At 38.2% G+C, this 24711-nt stretch overlaps 1 protein-coding gene across 4 annotated transcripts in view; it reads right to left on the reverse strand.

The window, feature by feature from the left end:
• The window catches only part of gabrg2 (gamma-aminobutyric acid type A receptor subunit gamma2), a 51221-nt gene that overhangs the window by 23036 nt on the left and 3474 nt on the right, over positions 1 to 24711 (reverse strand). For all 4 annotated transcript variants that reach the window (XM_051401391.1, XM_051401390.1, XM_051401389.1 and 1 more), the window contains exons 2-6: positions 19845 to 19984; positions 13526 to 13593; positions 10298 to 10518; positions 8560 to 8642; positions 5707 to 5844 (exon numbers count right to left, since the gene is read on the reverse strand). In XM_051401391.1, coding sequence (XP_051257351.1) covers positions 5707 to 5844; positions 8560 to 8642; positions 10298 to 10518; positions 13526 to 13593; positions 19845 to 19984 — 650 coding nt within the window. The remainder of the gene's footprint in view (positions 1 to 5706; positions 5845 to 8559; positions 8643 to 10297; positions 10519 to 13525; positions 13594 to 19844; positions 19985 to 24711) is intronic.

Consider the following 24711-nt stretch of genomic DNA (forward strand, 5'->3'; position numbering starts at 1 on the left):
GATGCACATAACGTACATTTGGGCTCAGCTAAAAGGACAGCAAATTAACCACCTCATGTCCTGCCGGAACCATCCCATGATTCACTGCTGATGAAAGTGAGGCTAGTTGCAAAACAAGAAAGAAAAACTGCAAATGGCATCGACCCTTAATGCTCCAACGCAAAAGCTTCTTGCCCATCTAAGTGATACTTTTTGAAAGCTCATTTATTTCACTAATGTGCTGGGAAGATGGTCAACAGCTGCAGAGCGATCCCTGCGATAGTATTTTATAGTTCATGTAAACACACCACACTGGCTACATTAATGAGTGGCTTTAGACAAAAATACCTCTTTCTTAATAAAATAAATCACCCATCCATTTCTGTTCTCTCTTATTTTACCCCCTCTCTAAGCATCAAACACATGCATCCATAATGCACTAATGAGACCACACCACTGTTGCTGGATGCAAACTGTTGACCACTGATATTTTAGGTACAAACAACACCTAGTACCTATTTAGGTACTAAATAACAGATTTAGTTTTGTCAGGCTCTGAAAATGTACATAACACAGTGCATACATTACTTTACAAGCTACACTACATTTAAAAACTAATTTCAAATTTTCAGTTTGTTTGCTTGCAAAGTTTATATAATATTACTTACAATGCTACTAGAGCGATAAATCCATTCATTCAAATTTGGATTTTATAGCGATGCAAAAAATATCTGAATTATAAAATCAAGATTTAAACTACGGATGCCATAATGCAAGGATATATAGCTTCTAAGGACTCTGTAAAACAAGCCCTAACTCAATTATCTACACGGAATGTGTAGAATAATTTTCCTATAGTATCCCATCGGAATAGAAGAGCCCCCAGTGATAAAACGTTTCAGATGCGGTGGTGTTTCACAAGATAAAGTGTCTTCGGAGTTTATTTTTAAAGAAAAAAAAATCAGGTGTGAATCAGATTTTATTTTTAAGGCATATCGCCCAGCCTTAATTCTTACCATGACATACGTCTGCAAAATATAGCCTCAGATACAGTAAATCCATACATTCGCACATCCTTGCACTTTGCCTCTGTAAACTGCCAACATGGACACTGTGTAATTTTCCGTTGCAGGACCAAGAAAATGCCACCCCTTTTCCCATTTCATCCTCTTCACTCTTCTCTATCATTTACCTGCTTTCTCTTTCTTTTCTCTTTGTCCTTATCTGCACTCTGATGTTCAACCCTGAACTCCAGTCAGGCAGATAGGTGAGAACACAGCTCCCAGCATCAAGCTTAACCCAGCCATTGAGGGGTTAACTTTGAGGTTAACAGCAATGTTAGCTGTGTACATAGTACCTTAGCTGTCCTACATTCAAATCCTCTGGATCTCTTTTATCTCCTCTCTATTCTGTCCAATGATGTCCTTTCAAGGGGCCTTGCTTGTTTTTTTTAAATTATTATTATTTTTCTATTCGCTAGGCCTGAGATTATGTGCGTGCATGCAAATATGTGAGTGTGTGCGTCTGTGTTTGTAAATGCAGGTATAGGCTTCCAGGCAGGACAGGCTGCCCTGATGTGAAACGACATGTTAAGAGACCAAGCCTTTGGACACTGGCGGAGGGAGGGAAGAGAAACCAAATAAAACAGTCATAGCTTTTGTAAAAAAAAAGCTACATCACAACTGCATCAGAGCAGCAGATGGCATGTCACCGCCCCGGCCACCTTTTAATTACAATATCACTCAATCATTCTTCAATCATGCATCACTTTTTTTTATTTAAAAAATAAAAATAAAACCCACTCCACATTAATGTGGTAGAGTAGTGGTGAGACAAGTTGAGCCTGGGAGAGGTTGGCTTGTCTCATAGAATGAGAGGGAATCTCTTCCTCTGACTGTTTGCTACAGTCATCATCGTCTGGATCAGGCCAATTCACCTGCCTGCCTGTCTGTTTAGCTTACCATTATATGTCCCTCTGTTGCCTCATCTGACCCGTTTCAGCTCAGTTTAGCTGATGGTGATGCAGCAGAGTGCTTGAACCGAAATGCTATAAAAAGGTTTTTTTTTTTTTTTTTTTTAAAGAATAACTGTAACTAACTACAACCTTACGGGCAGGACAAAGACTTAGAACCCTTTAGCTGTCAGGGACTCGGTGTCTTGCTTTTGGACAATGCAGTGTGGTACAAACCAGCAGATGCTAAAATGAGAGCTTGAGCCCTGGGTCGTCTAGGTGAAGGACAGTCTCCCTACTCAGTACTCCATGGTCCAAAAGGCCCTCTCACTCACACTCTAGGCCAGGAGCAATTATTATACTGTTTGTACGTCATAGTTTTCATCATTTAATATGTTTCTATACATATGAATGCATATTTGACTATTTGATTGGACAAAATCGCTAAAGATGTAAAAGCCAAATGTTGTTGTTTCTTCAATTTCACTGAATTAGATTTTTAGTGAATTTGCTGCAAAAAAAATTTAAATGCATTTTTGTCAATAAGAATGTAACTTGTAAGCAATGTTAGCTGAATGTTACTGTCATAAAAGTGAATTTATTATGTTGGTGATCAAAGAAGTAAAACATCTAAATCAGTAGTACAACTGTTTATTATTAGAACGTTTGTCTATACAAAAGGAGCTGATAGTGATAGAGAATATTAAGGAATATTTCTACATTTCAAGCACACCTTTCAGGAGCACTACCCGCTGCATGGCAAGTACTTGAGATGACTGGGTAATTATAAGGCCCTAACTGGCAGCTTTTTGAGACAGATGTTGTGTTCATGAATCTTGAAGCAGGTCAGATACCCAAACTGACTGCAAAATGAGACAAGAGGTCTCTCAGCCACAGTCAAGGTTCTCTGCTCTGACAAGAGAGCAGATGGCTGTTTGTGGAAATAACAAACCAGATCAGAGAGAGAGAGCGAGTCAGAGGACACTGCAAATTCTCCACAACAGCTCATCCTCCTACGCAGATTGCCATTTCATGTTATCACTTGAAAAATGTTTTGATTAAAACAGAATGAGAATTTACAAGTTTTATTTTTTTTTCTATCAACCGGCACCACCGCACTTCGAGCATTCGGTCTTGCGAACTCACATGTACCGTAGACAACAAAACACCCTCTCTGCCTCTGTGTGTGTGTCTGGGTGTGCTGCGTTGCAGTGACACTCTGAACTGTTGAACTGTGGCGAATTACAGAACGACTGGGTGAATTCAGTTACTCCCATGGCTACGTTGTGTAAGAGCGCATACAGGCGTGCGTACAATCTGTGTATTTCTGATAGAGCTTGGTTTGTTGGCCGCTGCTGAGAAGTGAGCCTCTGATTCTGTGTTTTTGACAGGATTATTTGTATTAAAATATTTAAAATAATAAACTAAATTGCAGAGGCCAGTGCATTAGTTTTAATGTACTACAGCAAAATTATATGTACATTTGTAAAAGCCGAGGGTTCATGTTTTTTTCTCACAGTTTTGTTTATCACTATTATAGTGCACTCTGTTACCCAACAGGGATACCAGCTATTACACTCACACAATATTACCTCCAAGTTAATTGTTTATCAGAGAATTGTTCATCAGTTCCACAGCTACCAGCTGGCCATATATCCACATTTAAAGTTAGCTGAACCTTCACGTACACACAAACTGTCTTACACACCTTCAACAGTTTGAAGAAGTAATCAAAACTGTATAAAGTTATTTCCCTTTCATACTTGCAGATTTAACTTGCAACAGTATGTGCTTCTCACGCGACAGCTTGGGCTTTTATTGTGAAGGGCAAGCAGTATATTAAATGACATACTGAGCTGTAAATGATAGCAAGAATAATGACCCTCCTGCCACATGTCTGATGCAATGACTTTACTTCCGACAGCACTCCAGCCAACAGTATATTCTAAACAGATGGAGTACAGCCAGAAAACATCCATTCTCCCGATCAATACTTACATAGCAGATAGACTAGAATTAATTGAATATCCATAAAAAGGAGATTGAATTGAAGCTAAAAAAGAAAAGATTGCAACCTTCATGTTGGTGTTGCAGTAATTGGGAAACATACACAGCTTTCCTTTGTTTAATCATTACTTAAGTTGCAAGTTTAGGCGAATGACTGCTGCAATGACATATTATGACATATTTTTGAGTTAAAAGTAATTTAACAGTAGGATTCATGAGGAGGATATTTTACTTTTACATATATAATAGACCCTTTTTTTAGTCAGTGCCTCTGGATAATGCAGCTGATCTAATGAGAATGAACTCTCCTTTGGCCAAACTTAATCTCTGTGCCTGGCTTTCTTTCATTCACACCAGAGACAAGCATAAATAACACAAACACTTCCTCCCAGAACACTGCATACATTACTTACTGACCTCCCATGAATATAAACATAAACAAACATAAGCATATGCAAGCAAACACAGTTGTAGCCCCTTAAATGTAAACACTGTCCAGGGAAAGCAGCTGTTTTTCCTCTAGCAAACATTCATATTCCTGCATCATTCTAAATGGAATCCTGCCAGCGCATCATAAGAACACTGTGTGAATGATGCACAATTTCCTTCTCTTTGTTATTTAATAGGCACTGCATTGTTTAAAATAATCCACCCTTGTTAGAGCACACCCTGCAGGACAGTTCACTCAGGTATAATAGCAGACAATTCTGAATGAAATGTAGTTTTAAAGGCTTTTAAAATTTATTAATGTATAACTAATCATTATTGTGTATTATTGTTTCTTAATCGTACTAATTCATTATTTTATTCATATAATAGAATGAAATACGGAGCAGGATACAGGAAGGAAATGTAGTCCACATTGTGCTTGTTTTAACCATTTTAGGTGTAGTGTCACTGTGGAGTTAATACATTAAGATGATGCAGATATGTCAGGTGAGATAAAAGTAAACTTAAAAGGGTACTCCACCCTAAAACTGTTTTTTGAGCTGTTAACTGAATTATATGACTATAGTTTGATGGTGTTAAATAATTGACATTATGACCAGATTCATGACAATCTGCATTTTGTGGGTTAAAAATGGCTCAACACGCTTTAAGTCCAATGCTGAGATAGAGTCGAGTGTAGATTTTCCTTTTTTTTAAATGTATACGGATCACTCACAGGAAATTCTGCTAGTTTTTGCTAACTCTTCTACTAGCACCAACTGACTGCACTGTTAACCTTGATCCCACACACTGACTGTCCCCCCACAGACACACACACACACACACACACACACACACACATACCGGAGTATGTAGGAAAAGTAAATGTTGTAACCCCTAGCAACAAACCAGATCAGTCTACAGCTCACAAGTGACTGATAACAGATGAGACTTGTATGATCAACAACAATTTTGAGCGCGTCAGAGAGAGACATTTACTTCATGTGATATGGTTCAGCCTGATAATAATGATAATGATGCCTCTGCCTACCTTTCTATATGAAACTTCTCCATATCATCACATTAGGGTGATGCTGCCTGCACACTCCTGCCTCCATCAGGTTAAATATAACATGCCCAACATGAATGTGATGTCATGCAGCACCCATAGACTCTTTAATCTGTTGCATCCATCACATGTTGAAGAAATCACTTCTGACACACACACACGACCATCCAGTCACACAACCAGGATGTCACAGGAAAAGACCATATATATTCAGGAAGCCTTCACCGAATGGGTTTGGCTTATTTGAAAAAAAGAAAGATTGTTTTCTTACCTGAGACTGTCCTGACAATCTCAGAGGTGTTTCTCAGGCCAACGAAGGAGAACTGGTAGAGCCTCCAGGAGCGAATGTCCCCAACCTCAACTGAGCTCCTTTTCCACTTATACACAATCTCCTCCCTGGGGTAGCCATCTGAATAGGAACGAGTTAAATGGAGCTTAGTTAAAATGAGGAAAATTACACAATGTTTTGTAATAGACAAACATTCTTCCCTTTTATAAATATCTTAAGACTTGACTCCTTCAATAACCTCTATGTTATATTAAAATGTGTTGGAATATATATATATATATATATATATATATATATATATATATATATATAATAAAAACATAGAGCACAGTTTTATTTCACAGTAATCTATACCATTAAAGTCAGCTAGACATTAAAAGGACATTGTTTCATGAAACAACCATTATATAAATATATATATATATATATATATATATATATATATATATATATATATATATATGTGTGTATATATATATATATATATATATATATATATATATATGTGTGTATATATATATATATATATATATATATATATATATATATATACACACACATATGTAACAGACTCCTGCACAACATGTTGATATCCAGTCCATCTTAGGGAAGAAAACATTTTTTGAAGCACTTAGTTGACTTAAAAGCAAAAATTACAAAATTGATCCATGGCTGGCTTTGAGCTGGATTTTAGTAATTTTATTACCTCAAGTGGATGCTCTCTGACAAGCAGATGCATTTTCCTAATCAAATCATACTTGTTAGTATTGAATATATGTCTGGTATCCAAATTTGAAAAAAATAGAAAGGAAAAAACTCTTTCTAAAAGGCCCAGAGTGTAATATTTAGAAGGATATATTGGTAGTAATGGAATGTAATATTTAGGGCTTCCCCCTAATAGTCTTTTTCTGTTATCATTTAACAGGCGGCTGTTAAAAAAACATATTTATTATATATTTAAATCATTTTATTAATATCATAAATGTACAACGACTATTTGACAATTGGCTTCATCTAATGGCTATTAGTTAACTAGGAAAATCTTCAGTTGGGAACCGCCCTAATAATATTTATAGATATGTTTACATTGTTGTGTAATCATCTGAAAATAAGAATCATTGTGTTTTTGTTACCTTAGGATGAGACGTTTTTATCTACAGAGGGAGCGAGCCCTCTTCCAATGGAGGCAGCCATGTTTAACCACCACATTTCTACAGTAGCCCAGAACAGACAAACTAAACACTGGCTGCAGATAGGGCCTTTTGAGAGTTTCACAGCCACCATAGTTTCTCCTACACACTTCACAGCCTGTTTCTCATTCCCAGGTCATAAAATATAGACGCGAGGAGTAATCAGTTGGTTGCAATCTTCAACTTCCCTGCTAGATGCCACTAAATCCCACACACTAGTCCTTTAAGATAATAGCAACTTCAAGTTGATTGTGATGATGATGTATACAGGTGTTAAAGTCTGGATGTAGTGAATGAATGTTTCGATTTCAGTCTACTACTGTCTTCAGTCTAGTGATGAGCTGTGTGCAGCCAACAAGGGAGTGGCTTGAATAATGCACATGAAACTTTCTAAGTGCAAACTTTAAATGGCTTTATGACTAAAGTGCTCTCAGACATCCAGTAATGCTGGACCTCAGAGGAATGGAAGGATCTCCTCATTTACCACATTACTACCAGCCAAGCAGGCTAGTCTTCTCCTTCGCTGGTAATGCATCCAGGACAAATTACTGATTCAGTGTCCTCTTGGAAAGCTACAACAACAATGCTCCTGGAGCTCAATGACATGAATTTACTCTGGAAGTAGTTGTGTTGTTGTCGAAACGGTAATTAAAATACTAAAATAAAAAATGAAATAAAATGAAACTCTAATCACTAAAATGTGATCTGATCTTGTCCGGCCACAGTGCAAACCACTGCAAAGGAGGCTGCACTGGAAAAATCTACAATGTTTTGTGGCACGTGTTGAGAAAATATGCCGCGTGATAAATTGCTGCACACACTGCTCCGCCTGCAGCTTCTGAGATTGAGCTCATGTACTGTACATCAAGCGATTTTCAGAGTTCTGAAAAAAATCCATGGCTTTCATCAAATTTAAATGAATGCTTCTGTTCCATTTTTAGGACTGCTACCCCCTGGTTTCTCTTTCTTGTTGCTCTGGAGCTATTTAGGAAGCATTCTCTCTAGAGAATATCCCATGGTGCATCTCTCTGTAGATCCATAGCGGTCTCATTAGCATAACTTACCCCCCATCCGCTCCTCACATGAGGGGACTGACTCATTTGGACTTGTGTCACTTTTTGAAATGTCTTTTAGAACAGTATTGACAGAGTGCAAGAAAATCAATCACTACTTTGCCTTTGGTCGAGTTGGCAATGAAACATCTATTATTAAACCCCTTTACTGAAATGCCACTACATACTGTGAATGAATGAATGAATGGTTTAATAAAACGTTTTGTTCACATCTCTCATATTGTAACACATCTTAACATGAAAATGAGCTCTGTTATAAAGTTATCTAGCTATTCTGTACATGCATACTTTCATATGTGCATAAATCTGCTACGCCTAAATACACATATGACTCATCTAAATGTGCAGCTTGAAAGCCTTGATTTGGCCCGTTGCATAATAATTCCTTAAATGATGTATTTGTTGGGCTCATATGTTGCTTGTTCATGGCCACAGTGTGAGTGTGAGTTTGTGTGTGTGTGTGTGTGTGTGTGTGTGTGTGTGTGTGTGTGTGTGTGTTTGTTTGTTTGAGATAAACAGAGGAAGAGAGGGTGGGGTAAGACAGTAGGGTGTCAGCATATGGCCAAACTTACAGCTTGAAAACTCCAGGGGACATGAGTGTTCATCCATTGGGAAGTTGTTCAGTTTAAGCTGGCACTCGGCATCGATGGTCAACCTGCAGCGACACAATATTTGGATCTACCTAGTTACTATACATTAAATGTGTATATATATAGTAAAATGTATGTGTAAATCTAGATTTTAAATTATATAACACTCTATCACTAAACAGTAGTCAGAATTAAACCCCAAACCTTATCAGTATAAACAGAAGAAATTAATAATCAAAATTTTACTAAACTAAATTGATGTTTTTCACAGCAACACACCCGTCTCTCCTTTTCACACTTGAGGGAGTTTGAAGGCAAAGTCATTAAACTTCCCCTTAATGAGAGAATAACCTTAAATGACTTTACCCATCCATGCTCTTGCTATTGTCATGTATCATTGTCCTCCCAATCACAGCGGTCATCCTAATTAACCAGTGGTTAAATTCTGAGTTCCTTAACAAATTAATGAAGTGGAGGGGTAGTGTTCTGCATAGCAGAACATCCATCACGGCTTGATTGAGTCCAGAAGAGTTCACTTTCTCTCTTATTATCACTAATGATATATTGTGGTGTCAGTATAAACGTCTGCTGTATTTATGATGGCATGCAAAACATGATAATAAGCACAATTAATATTTCTCTTTAATTAATGTTCCTGTTCTACACATTCCACCTGTCTCTTGTTACATCTATGGGGTTTACACTCGCAAACAGTCTGCAGCCGTGTTATTATTGAGCAACCAATAATTTTACAATTAGGAGCCTAAAAGGCGATAATTGTTTAGTTCTTCCAACCCATCAGAGCAGCAACTTCCTGGCTACTACTGTATGTTTGTCCAGTCTCAAGCTCTTCAATCGAGAATGGGCCATTAGACAGTATAACAATACTTATAACTAGTATAATATTAACATTATTTAAAACAATCTTGAAAATTAAAAATGCTCCCTTTTAAGCCATATACTCCTTACAATAGTATATGCCTAAAAACATCAGTTTAGGGCAATGTAGTCCCAGTGGTCCCTTGACACTAACAACTTCCTTCTTCATTCAGTAGGACAGAGTTCCTGCTCCCTAATTAATGTCAAATTTAAAATGCTGAAATTTAAAAGTGCCCAGGGCCTGCTCAGGATAATCAGTTCCATGAATAATTTATGTGGAGAGGCTGTAAATTGTTAGGTACTTCAAAATGCTTTCTAAGGTACACACATTGCTTGCTCCATGTGCTAGATTCCAGGAAGAGCAGGAATCACGTCAGTGGCAACAATCTGATAACAATACACATACAATATTAAATGCTGCAAATATGTTTTCAGTTCTTAGCCCACCTTTAATCCTCAAATTGTTCAGACGAGACTAGCTACCACGTATTGTCAATGTTATCTATTGTTTTCAGCTTTATTCAGCTGAGAGTGCTAGAATTAATTGTTTATGCAAATAGATTTTTTTATTCCCGATTATCTTAGCTTTCGTTCAAACATAGGAAAAGAATGTTTCTTTCTAACTAAATCTGTAATTAAAAGCACTTTCTTTAATGTTTGGTTTAGAGACTCTTACAGAAAAATAGGATACTAAATGGCAGTGATAATGATAACTAACAATTTAACCTTTCAAAGTAATGAAATAGTAGTGATAGTCAAGTAATTCTATCACACCATCAATCAGATAAATTAGAACTATTCAGTTACTAATATCTCATCCCAGGCTTCCCTGACGTTTTACCTGAGGGTGTATAGTATTCGACCATCATTCCAGATTCGAAGCATGCGATTGGGCGTGGTGATCCAGTGGGCATCAGCCTTCTTCGAGTTGCGGAAGAAAGTGTCTGGGATCCAGATCTTCCCAACCATGTTGCTGTTGAGGCGCAGAACCTTCATCGTGCTGTTGAACTTTAACCTTCTGTCGTACCAGGTCTGAGCAAAAAAGATGTCGATGGTGTATTCCTGACGATAGATAAAACACAGTTTTACTCCAATTGTTATGTTTAACTTAAAAAAGCTGAACATGCTTTTTGTAAAACACTAGATAAATGTCTCTGTTTGTCAAGAAGCCCTCGCAAACAGTATTGTTTGGAAGCCAGTGCTGTCACCAACGTGCATCTTTTAACTGTGAGATTCACTGAGATCAAATTGAAATGTGGGCTACAAAAGCACTCCTTTCTTTCTTCTGTCTGAGAGGAACTTTTCTATGCCAGTGGAAACTTAATGCTGGAACACATTTGCAGGCATTATTTCCTCAGACAAGATGGTGTCTATTCAGGCCAAGAAGTCCCTTTGTCCCTGCTAAAGAGTGCTGTTGCAAAAGACCATCTTGACGCCCTCAACCTGAAAATTAAATGTTCAACGGGGCAATTCATAATTTCCCTTGTTTGGCTCAAGTATTATCTAACCTCATAACCTGCCGCCTTGGCAGCACTTTGTCCTGAGCCTGACAAAACCTTACCGTCTCCCATTCAGTCCGTGTGAGAGCTGCGTTAGAACATACATACAAGGGATGAATAAGCGAGAGAAGCACGCGCAGGTTTGAAGAGCAAAGAGCGAAGGTGAGATGTGAGAGCAAAAGGAGAGTTGAGAGTGACTGAGCAGGAGCTATCAGTCTCTTTTATTTATTTTTGTTATTTGGAATGGTTGAGCCCTGAGGTTCAAAGTGAAGTACAGCAGGAGAGAAAAAAAAAATCTGGGGATTTGTGTGCAAGAGGGCATAGAGGCATTAACTTCCTGACAAAGCTTAGCCCAACAATAAAGCCTAAATCCTTGCCAAAGAGTCCCAAACGAGATTTGAAAAATAACATTTTCACAAGGTAACATTCCCATCCTTTCAGCATCCTTTTTTTCACAAAGGACAGACAGACAGTTCAAATCCAATGATGAGAGAAAGATTGAATGCCTTAGGATCTTCATCTGGGCCTTACTGGGGAGGTGGGGATTTTTTATTTGTATTTGTTTTTTGCTTTAACCTATATGTACTCTGGAATCTCACAGAATCACATTTCTTTCATTTCAAACAGCTGCATACATCCAAGAACAGCTAAGAACTGCTCAACTCTAGTGGCTACAAAGCATCAATTTATGATTATTTTTCATCTTCAGAGAAGAGATGTTCTGTAGTAGTCCCATCTCTTCTTCCTCGCACACATGAGTTGCAACTTTGCCATATTTCAAAGATTCCTAAAGCATTATAAACATTCATAATTGTTTTCAGGCTTAGATGCTCCTGACAGTTGTCATGTCATGACAAATGTCATGATTACATATGAATGTGAAGCTATCAGTCATTGTTTCATGACAGCTAAATGACCTTGTCACACACACACACACACACACACACACACACACACACACACACACACACACACACACGCACATGCCTGCATACAGACTCCCAATTGTGAGTAGAAACACACATTTTCTAACTGATCCCATCAGTGCTTCTCTTCCTTCACTGTGACTGCAGTTATTGAGAGTGGGTGTTTTAGCTAAGACCAAGTGAAACGGAACGCCACCACCATGTAGAGCAGACTGCTACAGAATTATAATAGAAGTGGGTTCTCAGCAGGAACGTGCAACAGAAAACAATGACATATAAAACAATGCTGATATGAAGTTTTTCTAAACCTTCTTTCTCTCCTACAAACATGTTTCTTCACCACTATCAGATCACTTGTTCTGCCCTATCTTTTGTAACTGAGGCATAACAGCTATATATTCTATGACTACTTTTAAGCTTTAAAATCATGTTATATTGTGCAGTGTAGCAACAAAGAAACCAGAAATCCAGCATTTCCAAAACTTTCAACTCCAAAATAATTGTAATTAAGGGGAATGCACTGACTTGGTTTTTGGAAGCTTATACTGTTCAAATAATCAGCTCTCCCACTCATATTGGCTGAATTTGATGTGCATCTTTGTAAGACTAACAATTATTCTATTACTATTTTAACATGAGTATTATATACACTATAAGTTATAGTAATTAATCAAGAAATTATAACAAAAAAACACCAAAGCCATTGAGATACTGATAGAATCTATTATCTGGAATAATACTGACTTTTTCCACAATGGAGACTGAAGATGAGATGTTGAAGCATGTTGTTAATCAGGTTAACCTACACATAACATGACTGCAAGGTTACTTTATTGTTCTTATATATATTACTGGAGTAGTATTCAAAGAAAAAATATTTTATTTGCACATTTTTTCTTAAAGAAAAGTTTAAAATAAACAGCACTGCAGTTGGTGAACACAAATACATGCAGTGGAACCAGTACACAATTTGACTATGTCACTCTAACCATAACAACAGACAGAGATGATCAAAAGCCTAAAATAAAACTTGTCTACAAACCAAGATCCAAGGAAAATCACAAATTGGTATATTTATTTGAACAAACCACAAAGAGTTTGAACAGGTGACACCTCAGATTGTAGCTGATGCAAGTCTTGGCAACTACAAAGCGAGAACATCTTGGGATTTGCCAACGCACGCAGCCATTTGGAAATATGCTGCTTTGAGATCTGGCCTGTGTTTCTAACAACACAACTGGTTAACTGTTAGTCAGTATTTCCAATTCAAACAGCTATCAGATGCATTAAATGGACCACATTAATCCACTTTGGTGCAAAGGCCAGTGCAGTAGTTAAGTAGCTGATTGACACCTGCCTTGTGTTGCTTCACTACAAGGGCAATGGGGCAGCATAGTGATTAGGTGGACCAACCAATCCCCCATGACAGCAAGCATCTGCCCTGCTCAAGCACTCTTCACACTGAATTCTTCCCAGCTCCAGAGAAGAGAGCTACTCTCTGGATCATTCACTTCCCATGAGGACAGAGGCAGGCCAGACAAAAGAATTTGGGGATAAATATCCTTATTTAGTTATATATGCAGTTTCAGGCTGACTATTAATAACAATGATGACACAGTGATAACATTTTCTAGAATTACTCACCATATTGATGGCATTTACTGGACCGATGCTGTTGACAAACATGTCTGTGTGGATCACTGTCGGTTTGACTGCAAAGAAGCATAGGAAAATTTTAGAGAATGCCATGATTCATCATATCATGCACAACAAGTTTCAGGAAGTGCATCATCAATGAAGAAAAAGGGGGAATCATCTGCCTTTTGTGAATGTGTGACTACAAAGCTGTTAAGAAAGTGCTCAGCTAGCTTCCAGTGGTATAGGATGTTAAGCTTTGTCTAATACACACCTGATAGACAGGTGCATCATGCATCATGAATTCCTGCTCACTCGTTCAGTTGAAATGTAATCATGGATCTTTATCAAGCATCACGTCAGCAATATGAAACAACAACATCTTTATACTTAAGCCACAGGATGAAACAACCAATTGAATAAAACAAACCTCAGTACAAGATTATTTTACACACAATATCAAGCTAATATTTCAAGTTTAAATCGTTTCATTAAATCAAGGCTTGAAGTTAGTTGTCTCAGATGTTTGTAATTTGCTGTTTGATTTTTTGATTGTTTGTTGCAGCTTCAAGTAGGCTCAAGTATAAAGATTTCATATTGTGAATTTCTGGCCTGATGAAAGTCCTGAACACTGCATACATAGGTATATTTTAAAATGCTTAAAATTTAGTTTTGTAACTACTCTTACTACTACTACTACTACTACTAACAGTAAAAATAACAATAATAAGAGTGACAATAACAATGTATCCATAATCAGAACACAGTGAGAGCAGTTTTTGGCTTGAGACCTGTAACTCACTTCACTTCATTTTAGGTCCACTGTAAAAGTTAATTACGTTCAGTTCACTCAGTTAGAGCAAATACAGTACTTTACCTAAATCAAATGATTCCACTTTACATTTACGACACTGTATTCCATTATCAGGATTTTACCAGCTCTAAGATACATCAGACAGTGCTGATGAAATAGAAACCATGGGTAAGATTTTTCTTTTGTCTGCAAAGAGACTACACCGGAGTCTACAGGGCCAATTTCCTATTCAAACAGGCTTCCTGCCAGTGTCAGAGAGCCACGCACTTCGTATGTACGGCCAAACTCCTGACACATTTACCAGAATACCTTTGTGCCCTCTGTAACATCCCATCCACCCTTTTTTCTGTCCTTCCATGCTTCAGGCCTGTGAGCTCCTCTTGATAGCCAATCAGTTGCTGATGCCCTGGTGCTCCCACAGAGATTCACTTTTAGGTTAGAATTGTTAGAGTTGTTTTGACTTGACTTGATTTGAGGAAAGATTTTCGATTCTTAGCCCAAAAGAAACCACCAAATATGCCACGTAACATTAGAGCAGCAGTTACATTGGAAACTATTAGTTTTTAGTCATTTTTAATTGAGTATAATTCCTTTTCAGTGAACCCATGTGCACATTCATGTGTGTAAATGAATTATCTCTGCTTGTGCACCTGCATGTTTACATGTGTGCACTGCCATGCATTACACCTATTGGTGTCTCTGCTGCCTACACCAGTTTAGTGAGGACACAGATGGATGTAAGAAAAAATGTGGCTGAGGAAACTGGACAGCCTCGTGTCAAATGGACGTCCATGCTCTGTCAGATCTTATGCTCAAGTCAGCCTGGATCAGCTTCTACACTTTGCCATCTAATGTGTATGTTTATGGATGGCTGGATGTTACATGTCTGAGAGGAGAGTCAGGTTAAGACTCAACAGGCCTTGAAGGCTTGATGTGGGAGCTATAGTGAGTGTGAGAGATAGAAGCAGTGAGTGCAGGTTGGCATCCATTTTTCATGTCACTCTCAGGCATACATGAGGCCCTACCCCCTCCAAACACACATTAACGTGCATGAACAAACTCTAGCATACACACTCAAACACAGAGACACAGTGCTCGTTATCGGACGATATTCACTCAAAATAGTTTGATCAGCGGCCCCTATAAATACCAATGAGAAGAGCCAATCAGATGATACATGTATTATTCCACAGGAGAGAGATGCTATCTGGTGGACACATATTTTACTAGCACCAGGTAAAGTAACAGTTTTGTTTTTTCATTAGCCGACATCATAAACAAGCCTCCTCCACATGCGATGCACGCTGTGAAAAGAACCAAGCATACGCTGCTATGGTTTTCTAAGTTGTTTATCTAAGTGAGAGAGTGGAATATGTTGCAAATGCTACCTGGCAATAAATAAACAGTTGTCAATTCATGATACTTTCCCCTTTATTAATTTTATTTTAAGTTGTTAAGAATAGTTAAATTAATAGACCGAGTGATCTGTGATTGGTATCGGTTGATAACTGCGCCCAGCCATTGGTGATTGGCACCAAAAACCCTGATCAGCGCACCATTAGGTTCCACTTTATCACATATCATGTTTTACCTCACAGTGTTGCTTTTGGCCAGATATATCAGCGAGAGGCTATGAATACTAGTGCATATTACTGTATTGGCATAATGTATGTAGCCAGAAAATGTGATGCACGAAATACAGTATGTAACCTTGGACTAGATTATTAGTGTAATCACATATAAAGTTACAGGCATGGCATAAATAGAATTTTAATAAATAAAAAGTAATTTGTCTTATTTTACGCAGCCAACTGGAAAGTGAATATCTTTCATAAATGCACAAACAGATGCCAAGAGACATTATTCCAAGATGCCAGTGACCATAAAGTGGCTGTGCTCTGATTTCTAACTTGATGTCTGAGACAACATAATACATGCCAATACATCCACCACAGGCATCCTGGTAAAAGGCTGATTATTTCATAGACTCTAACCAAATGCATTACCAACCATTTGGATCTGTTAATTAAATTCATTAAACTCACTGTACAATAACTTTGTGGCCTTGCCGTTGCTCTGCATATTTGTGGATGCTAAGAAACGATCTACTTATTTTCTAGAAGGCAACGACCTTGATCAATGCCATGGATGTTTTATGAATTAGGAATTAAGGACTTTCAAATTTCCTTTCTCTCCCTCTCTCGCTCTATGTCTCTGTCCTATTTGCTTCAGTTTTCATACGTACAGTAGTCTCCAGGGGCATTAAAATTAAATGAGCATCACAATGGACTTCAAAGGGAAGCTGTGGCACAATCAGCGATGAATCTAAATCCACAGCATTTCAGCGCTCTAAGAAGTGTAAGAGAAACTTCGCTTTGCCTTGCTATGGCTGGTTGGTTGATTGGTTGGTGGATCAGTTGACAGTATAGCCAGCTAATTATAACCCCTCTGTAGCTGTGTAACTTGGCAGCAGCTGGAAGACCAACACTGAGAGAGCTAGATCATAGCGCGTTTGAAGATGATGGTTAAGACGGTGGCAGCCAGCCGCCCAGCAACGCTGCAGCTCTCTGGGTTGAAGCTGCACCTCAAAGCAGATCTCAGCTGCTCTTCAATTTATAGCACAAGCCCACTTCTAAAGTCTTAAGAATAAAGATGATGTCCTTCATGAAATGTGTCACATTATATGCCGCATTGTATATATTGTACAGTATGTAGAAAAAACATAAAAGTAGCTGAATGTAACGGATTTAAAATATATATACTCCGCTTTCATCTTGTGCTATCATTTCCGTCAATTCAGTAGTCGTGCTTTAAAGCTGCATTAGATCAATTCCCGGCTGTGGTACCTCTGGCTCGGCCATGTTTGTGGTCGGGAAGCCAGTGAGGGATTTTGCCCTTTTTGTTGCACTAGGGACGCCTACTTGTTGGCCAGGGTTCCTGCAAGGAAGGGAGTCAATTCTGGGGGGTAGCAATAACTTCTCAGTCACAGGTGTTGGTTGCATATATACTCTAAACTTAGGTGAACTGTGGAGTGTGCAGTGAAAAAGACCGCAGCGCATTCCAAATTGGGAAATGCACTGAAAAAATGTAAAAAGAAGGTCTATTATTATTAATACCCAGAAATCATGTAACATCACATACGTTAACTGATTAACTGCAGCAATATGATCACATAAAGCTGGCTCATCAGTTTGTGGTCACTTGTTTTTGGAGTGATACAAAGAAGAGGCCAAATATTGTTTTCTTTGAAGAGGCACTTTGTTGCCAGTATTTAGGGTGCAAGTTCCATACAGTTTTTGTTTCCCTCTTCCTGTGGATGTACTGTACTACAAGACACAGAACTTAATTTAGGACAAACAAGACAAATGTAAAGTGTCTCAATTGTAACTCAGTGACACAGACTGATAAGATTGGCGGCTTGCCATTCTTGTGCTTCTGTAATCCACTACCCAGTGCTCCTATGGTGAATGGCGAAGCAATTCGCTGCTATCATATAGAGTGGTATATCTTTATTATTTTATGAGAGCATCTGACAAATTGTGGCTTAAATTAGTTTTCCCAGGAATACTGACCCATGAATCAAGTATTCAAGGGTACTGAAATCTCATTGACATGACAGGCTTTAGGATATATGTGCACTTGTGCAGACAAGGGAGACCTACCCAGCTGTCTGTCAAAGTGAAGGGAGTAAGCTACTTGTCTACTTCTCACATTGACAAGTCAAGGATTGCAGGCTGTCATGGTCCTGCAATCCGGCCATCTCGACCACAACGCATGCGTGTACATAAACACAAGTACACATACTTTATAGTCAGTCTGTCTGCCTGTCAACACACAACACTGAATGGACACAGGCAAACACACAGGCACCTTGTACTACCCAGCATGGTGTAATAATAAACTGTATGCTCTGCATATTAAATAATCTCCCTGTTGAATTTCTATAGCCTAAATGCAGTGAATAAGAACTGGCCATTCAGCTACCACGGGCCTACTATTTTCATTTCATGCTATTAAAAAGTCATTATTTCTTATCGTTTTACAATTTGCAGCAGAGATAATTAAATATGTATCAGGTGGCATGACTAACATTATTACTAGCTACCACTACAGGGAGTCAAGTGACAAGTAGGTCTCAAGTCTTAGTTAGTCATAAAGTCCCAAACTTTCATTTAGTTAAGTTTTGAGTTGTAATTTGAGTAATAGTATAGTAGATTTACAGAAATCATGCATGCATCAAAATGTATTTTGTATTTATATTTTATATTTAATTGATTAAAATGTATAATGACATTCAAAAACAGACTGATCAGTTGGGCCTTGGTATGTTATTCCTGTGATTAGGTTTGGAGTTACATAACGTTTAATCAAATCTGAATCCAATTTCAAATCCAGACATCAGCCAATTTTAATTTTGACCTTTTTGCAAGTAACTAACAGCATTGCTGTTAACTAGCTACAGGTGATACAATCTGCCACTGGCAATGTGCCATTTAAACCAGCAAACAGGAGAGTCATCGCCAGTTAAAAATGAGAAGCCCAAAATGCATCTTTCCCTCGTCTGTGTGCAACGTGACTAGATGCTGCCAGATTATTTTCTATAACATGATTTTTACATTTTGGGGAAATATCAAGTGATTCCAAGCTGTCAGGCTAGTGAAGTGAAGCATAACTGGTGTTTACGTGAAATTGCAAGTCTTTTTTTGATAGGTCAAGTTTGAAGTCAACAGATTAATGACTAAAACGCTGTTGTTGTGTGAGAAGATAATGACTCGAGTAATGGTCAATTACATTCATTCTCACATCCTATTCTACTTGTTTAGGGAAATGTATGACCTCTTGTGCATAAAAAATCATTTGAAAGCCCCAATGACAAAATAGCATTGTAATCCACCCAAACACAAGGCTGTTTTCCCAGCTCCCTAAAGTTGATGTGTTTTGTACTTAAAAAAAACATGGTCTCTGTGAGTATGTGTACATTACGTATAAGTGTCACTAGATGTGTTTTTTATAGTAAGTATAGTAAGTGTCTTCTCTCAGTTTGTGCCTTAAGATGCAATTCCTCTAATTGCTGCTTGATTCTTGCTCCGAAAAAGAAGAAAAAGTGTCTTAAAGAAGTATTTGTTTGTGCTATATATATGCATATATATATCTTAGTGACAATTTTGAGAATCACTGTTGTATTAAGGAGATAAAAGGTTAAAAGAGGGTTATATGTTGGGGTTGGACAAGTATTTCCAGCTTCACGCCGTTGCACAATCATGGATTATCTGTCTTCAACAAGTGAGAAAATGGCAAGCTCCAGGCTTTGAGTCCCTTCTAGAAATCTGTGCGTGACATTGCTGATGCTATGTCCCTATTTTTCAACAGTTAATGGGTAAAGTGCCTGGATATAAGCATGTGCGATTTAATGAGTGCATATATGGGTTTGATTGCAAATTTAACCATAAACGTAAGTGTATTTCTTTGTGATTCTGTGACTAAACAGATCATCTGTGAAAAATCAGCGCCCACCTCCGATGTCAGGTCTGAGTTTGTTGTCATATCCATCTAGTAGGCTGTTTAGGATGTGTGTGACGTCACTCTCGTACACTTTGGGAGTCAGCACCCACGTCTTGTTAGACACCTCATCATCGTCATCAGTCTGGAAGGAGCTGCTGGGGGGGTGAGAGAGAGTACAAATGCATGCAATCAATACTTTCTTTTATAAGGAGAGCAAGCAGTCTTCTTCCGAGTGTGCTCTGCTTTCTTTACAGAGAAACATTAAGAGATGAGAGACACAACGGGAGAAAAGTGTTCTGAAGTTGTCAATCCAAGGCCAGGACATGAACTTGGATGAAAAATTTCCGGGCTGTTCATCACCACATCTTTGCTACTGCAGACACACTGAAATATATGTGATTATCTTCGATTTCATTTTGTGTCTTCTATTTGTAATGAAACAAAGCGACTGCATGGAAAATATAATATTAAATACAGAAAAGAGTGAATTTAAGTGATCATTATGTAGCATTACCATATGAGTGATCTATGGAACACATGCAGTGCACACTTGTGATACAGCACATGCATTTCTCAAATTTATGACACTATAAGGTTGCCATTAATCAAATATTCACATTGTTTTGATCTGGGTATGTATTTAGACCACACCAGATAATAAGACAAAGTAAAAACAAACGGTGTACTGTCTAATATTTGACGTGAAAATGAGATGAAAGGGCTGAACTTATTTGCTTCAGATCTTTGCATTCCCTGCATGATTCATAATCCTGTGGATCACAGTGTTGCTGACAATGACACAAGGCTAATACATATATGCTCACCTGCATAATATATAACATAGATAATAATGGACAGGTCAGCAAGTAAATCAAAGTAGTGTCTTTTAAACCTCTTTCGGAAAAAAAACCACACTCCAATAATTTAATTTTAATTCAATTTAAAAGTCTAATGTTGAAAAACTGATTTTATTTTTCTACCATCAACGTCCAGATTTATGTAAAACTCACAGCTTTTTCCCAGCACCTACTATGCTTTCTTAGTGGCTGACTGACCAATGAGACATGTTTGTGATAAAGGACTAGATTAATTTAAAAACACCTCAAAATGGCCTTCATTAAATGTCATACACTCTTACTGCGATGCCCAGAGTTTGAATGACAAGATCCACAATGGCATTCAATGGGTTAAATATGTCCTTCAATTTTCATCTCACTGACTGCAAAAATAATGATAAGATGGCAAAGTTGAGGAACTAAAGCCAAAAAGGGTTTTTTAGGGCCCCCAACTTTCTGTGAGAGCTGGAGAAGACAAGCCAATTTTCCTGAGTTTACTCGCTCGCCCCAGACGTCTCAAACTGAAAGGATAACGATGTCTCAAGAGCCCCCGACCACAAATACTACCACGGCGGAGCTGTAAATGTTTTTCCTGCTCTCTCTTGGCAAATTATATGTCTGGCATGAAGGTTTAACGTTGGTGGCAATATATATTTTTCAGGTTTGACACCTGAACAAAAGTCTGTGATCTGCAATGATAATGTATTAGGATGAATTAATATGCTGAAAACAACATGCTGACATTAAGAAAGACTAGTGTATGTCAGGAGATGTAGAACTACATAATGCTTTCTGCAAGAGGAGAGGTTTGTACTGCCAGGGGGGCAGAAGTGAGATGTGTACGTCCTACTACTACTACTTTGTGTGTGGCAGAAAGAGAAGAGGAAACAGGGTATAGCAGCAGGTATATTTGACATGTGTGAAAGAGACCATGGACCAGATGTATGTACATTAAAGCACTGGGCAAATCTGTGCTGCATCTTTTCATTCAATTTGTGCTCGCACTATCTGTGTGTAATTAGTGTGTGATTTACTAAGGCAGCAGTTCATTACGCAATCAGTGTCCGGGTCTGCCTTCTAGACTTGTTTTGTGCACGAAGGGAGAGTCCAAAAGGTGCAGTTCAGTGGTTCTCAAAAGAATGTAAAAACAAGTCAAAAGCTAACTAAGACAGAATTATTTAGGCATTCATTACTGAGTTTTAATTATAACAGTAGAGTGATAGTGTCTGAGGAAGTAAAAAAGCTATGGAATGACAAAAGATGGTGCAAAAGACAAAAAAAAAATGCTTGAAACTATTGCCTTTTATTAAGTTAAATTTGGGTCATTCATATCTTGAACTGCACTGTAACTGCACACAGTGATTTTTGTAATGCTGTTTAATGTATTTCACAGTTGTATTGTGCTGTGTACTGCTGTGTTTATATTTGTCATCTATTGCTCTTTATTTTTTTCATTGTTTTGAATCAACTCAAGATTTCTATGGAAGGTTACAAGATAGTTCAAATGCCCTTTTCCTTCAACAATTTTGTCTTACAGTAATACACCACTATCAATTTTCACACACTCTTATGAGGGAGCTAATTTCCCACGCAAAAAAATTCAAGAGCCTTGGTAATATCCAATTAAATGTGCAATCAACCACACGTTTAATATCTCCCTCTATTTGTGCGATCTTCCTTGCATACATTTACATTAGAGAGAGGCCTACTTCAATAATCACATGCAAGTTGTTCCTCAGATGACAGAAAACTTGCATATGCAGCTTGAAAACATCACAGATTCGTTTAGATGCACAATGCATCAGAAACAAAGCAAGGACAAAAGAGGAAAATGATAGATAGGTGGCAAATCCTTAAGTTCTGTCACATCCAGTATCCACTGGAGCAGATCAGGGAGATGGCCAACAGCATATAATAGCAACCTTGGAGACAACTGTGAGTTTTCAGCAAGGCTTTAGAGCAATGAGAGGAAAATAGGCTTCTGAATGAAATAATAAAGAATCCGTAATGGTGAGAAAAAAAGACAGTTTCCATGGTAAAGCACAAGGATAGAAGACCCGATAGCTTTCTCATGTTCTTAGGCTGGGTGCGAGGAATAATGTTTTGACCAGCACTACTCCTTAGACTGCATTAAGTGCCATTGAGTGCCATCCATCTCCACCACAGTAATGCCTAAAACATTAAAAGGGAGTACCTGTCCCTGACACAGATGGACAGACAGAAGTGATAGATAGAAGGGTGTGAGAACTTAAAAATATCTGGTGTTTTTCAGGTTGCTGCAATTCTATCATCTATATTCATCTCGCAGTGTATCTCTGTGTATATGGAAATGTTCCAAAGACGAGCACATCAAAGGAGGAGCCATGTGTTCTCCACTGCAGGCAGATCTGAGGTTTTGCCTACTAATTCGGTACCTGAAGATCCACAGAGAGGTCTGTGCCAGTGTGTGTGTGTGTGCGCATGTGCATGCTGTTAAGTGTTTGTGTGTGTACTCATGTTTGTTTTTCATGCATATGTATGTCTGTGGCTGTGTATGTAATGGTGGAGAGTACTGGAGTTAAGTGTTGTGTTCACAGCTACCCTCACAATCTGATAGTATCATACATTCTACCCCTTCATATTTAGCACCAACATCAAGAAGCACTCTCATCTGCAGCAGTCAGAACCTGGCCCTACTGTTGAACAGATCTCAATTAAAACCTCATCGCAGGTTTCATGTAAAGTAGCAGAGACCTTTACGTGTTCAAAAAAGGGTCTAGGGAGGTTGGTGCTAGCTATAAAAACAGCTATGTGCCATTAACATCCACATCAAGTTCCCTTGAGCTTTCTCATCGTTGCATGTTTTAGATTGTAGCTAATGAAGGAAGCACATTTAATGAACCCTCATGCTTATTATTCACCAACATGAAATCGTTCCTGCACCTATGGCAACAACACAACAAAGCACTCTTCCACATCAAGTTATCGCTACAACCTTCCTTCCACAAGCTCTACCATTAATAAAACAAAATACCAAACAATGGCCCCTTTTGACTCATTAACAAACCATAATCACTAAAAGTAGATGTAAATTGTGCTTCTGCGTAATCAATCAGGTTGTTGATTTGCAAGAACAAACACTTGCAGGTATGGTATTGAGATATAGGACTGTTAACAAACCAATCACCTGGACTGTGTCAGCAGAACCAGTGTATTCACAGACTTCACTTAGTCCGGTCTAAAACAGATCACATGCATGCAAGGTTGACTTGTTTCTCTCAGCTGTACAATAAGGCAGATTAGGCCCATTTGTAATGTTGCCAATATTGTCACTGTAAAGTTAAAGGTTCAATCAGTAATTTGTTGGACTACTTGAATGTGAGGTTATAGTGACAAACACAACTGACTTAAAGTTGATGTAAACAAACCCTTAAAGGTAACATAAAATATGCTGCCTTGCATTAGTTGATGGATTAAAGAGCGTGTCAATCAATAAGAGTGTGATAGCGAGTGAGCCCAATTCTGTCCTTTAAGTTTGAGGGTGCTGGGTGAGCTTTCTGTTTGCATTTCAATCGCAGTGCTTTTTGGAGCTTCATATGAACAGGGATATTGCAGTGAGTCCAAATCTCATGCAGCATTGACTGCTAAGTAACAGGCTATTCCATGTATGCAGGTCAGACATAATTACCATCAGTGGAAACAAAAAATTGACAAACTAGTTTTCGCAGTATCCTTAATTCACCTGCTATATACGTGTGTCCTTAAAACAGAAATGCTCAAACCTTTTTGGGTAGCCAAAAAGACCTATATTTATCCACAGCATCTCTTTGGAGAGAAGATAGAACTATCAGGGCTTAGATAGATAGCTATTACGTGCCAATAGCCAATCATAACCCTAATTCAGGTTTATTGTCATATTGTGGGCTGACTAAACAAGAGTAATCACCACTCTTGTTAATTCACGCCCTCTCCACTCTATCCCAGAAATCTTCAATCTTTCTGACCTTAACACCTCCTGGATGATGAATATGGCAGACATTGTACGCAAGACGCAGCTATGAGCT

Source organism: Dicentrarchus labrax, unplaced genomic scaffold, assembly GCF_905237075.1.
Source record: "Dicentrarchus labrax unplaced genomic scaffold, dlabrax2021, whole genome shotgun sequence".
Classification (NCBI taxonomy): domain Eukaryota; kingdom Metazoa; phylum Chordata; class Actinopteri; family Moronidae; genus Dicentrarchus; species Dicentrarchus labrax.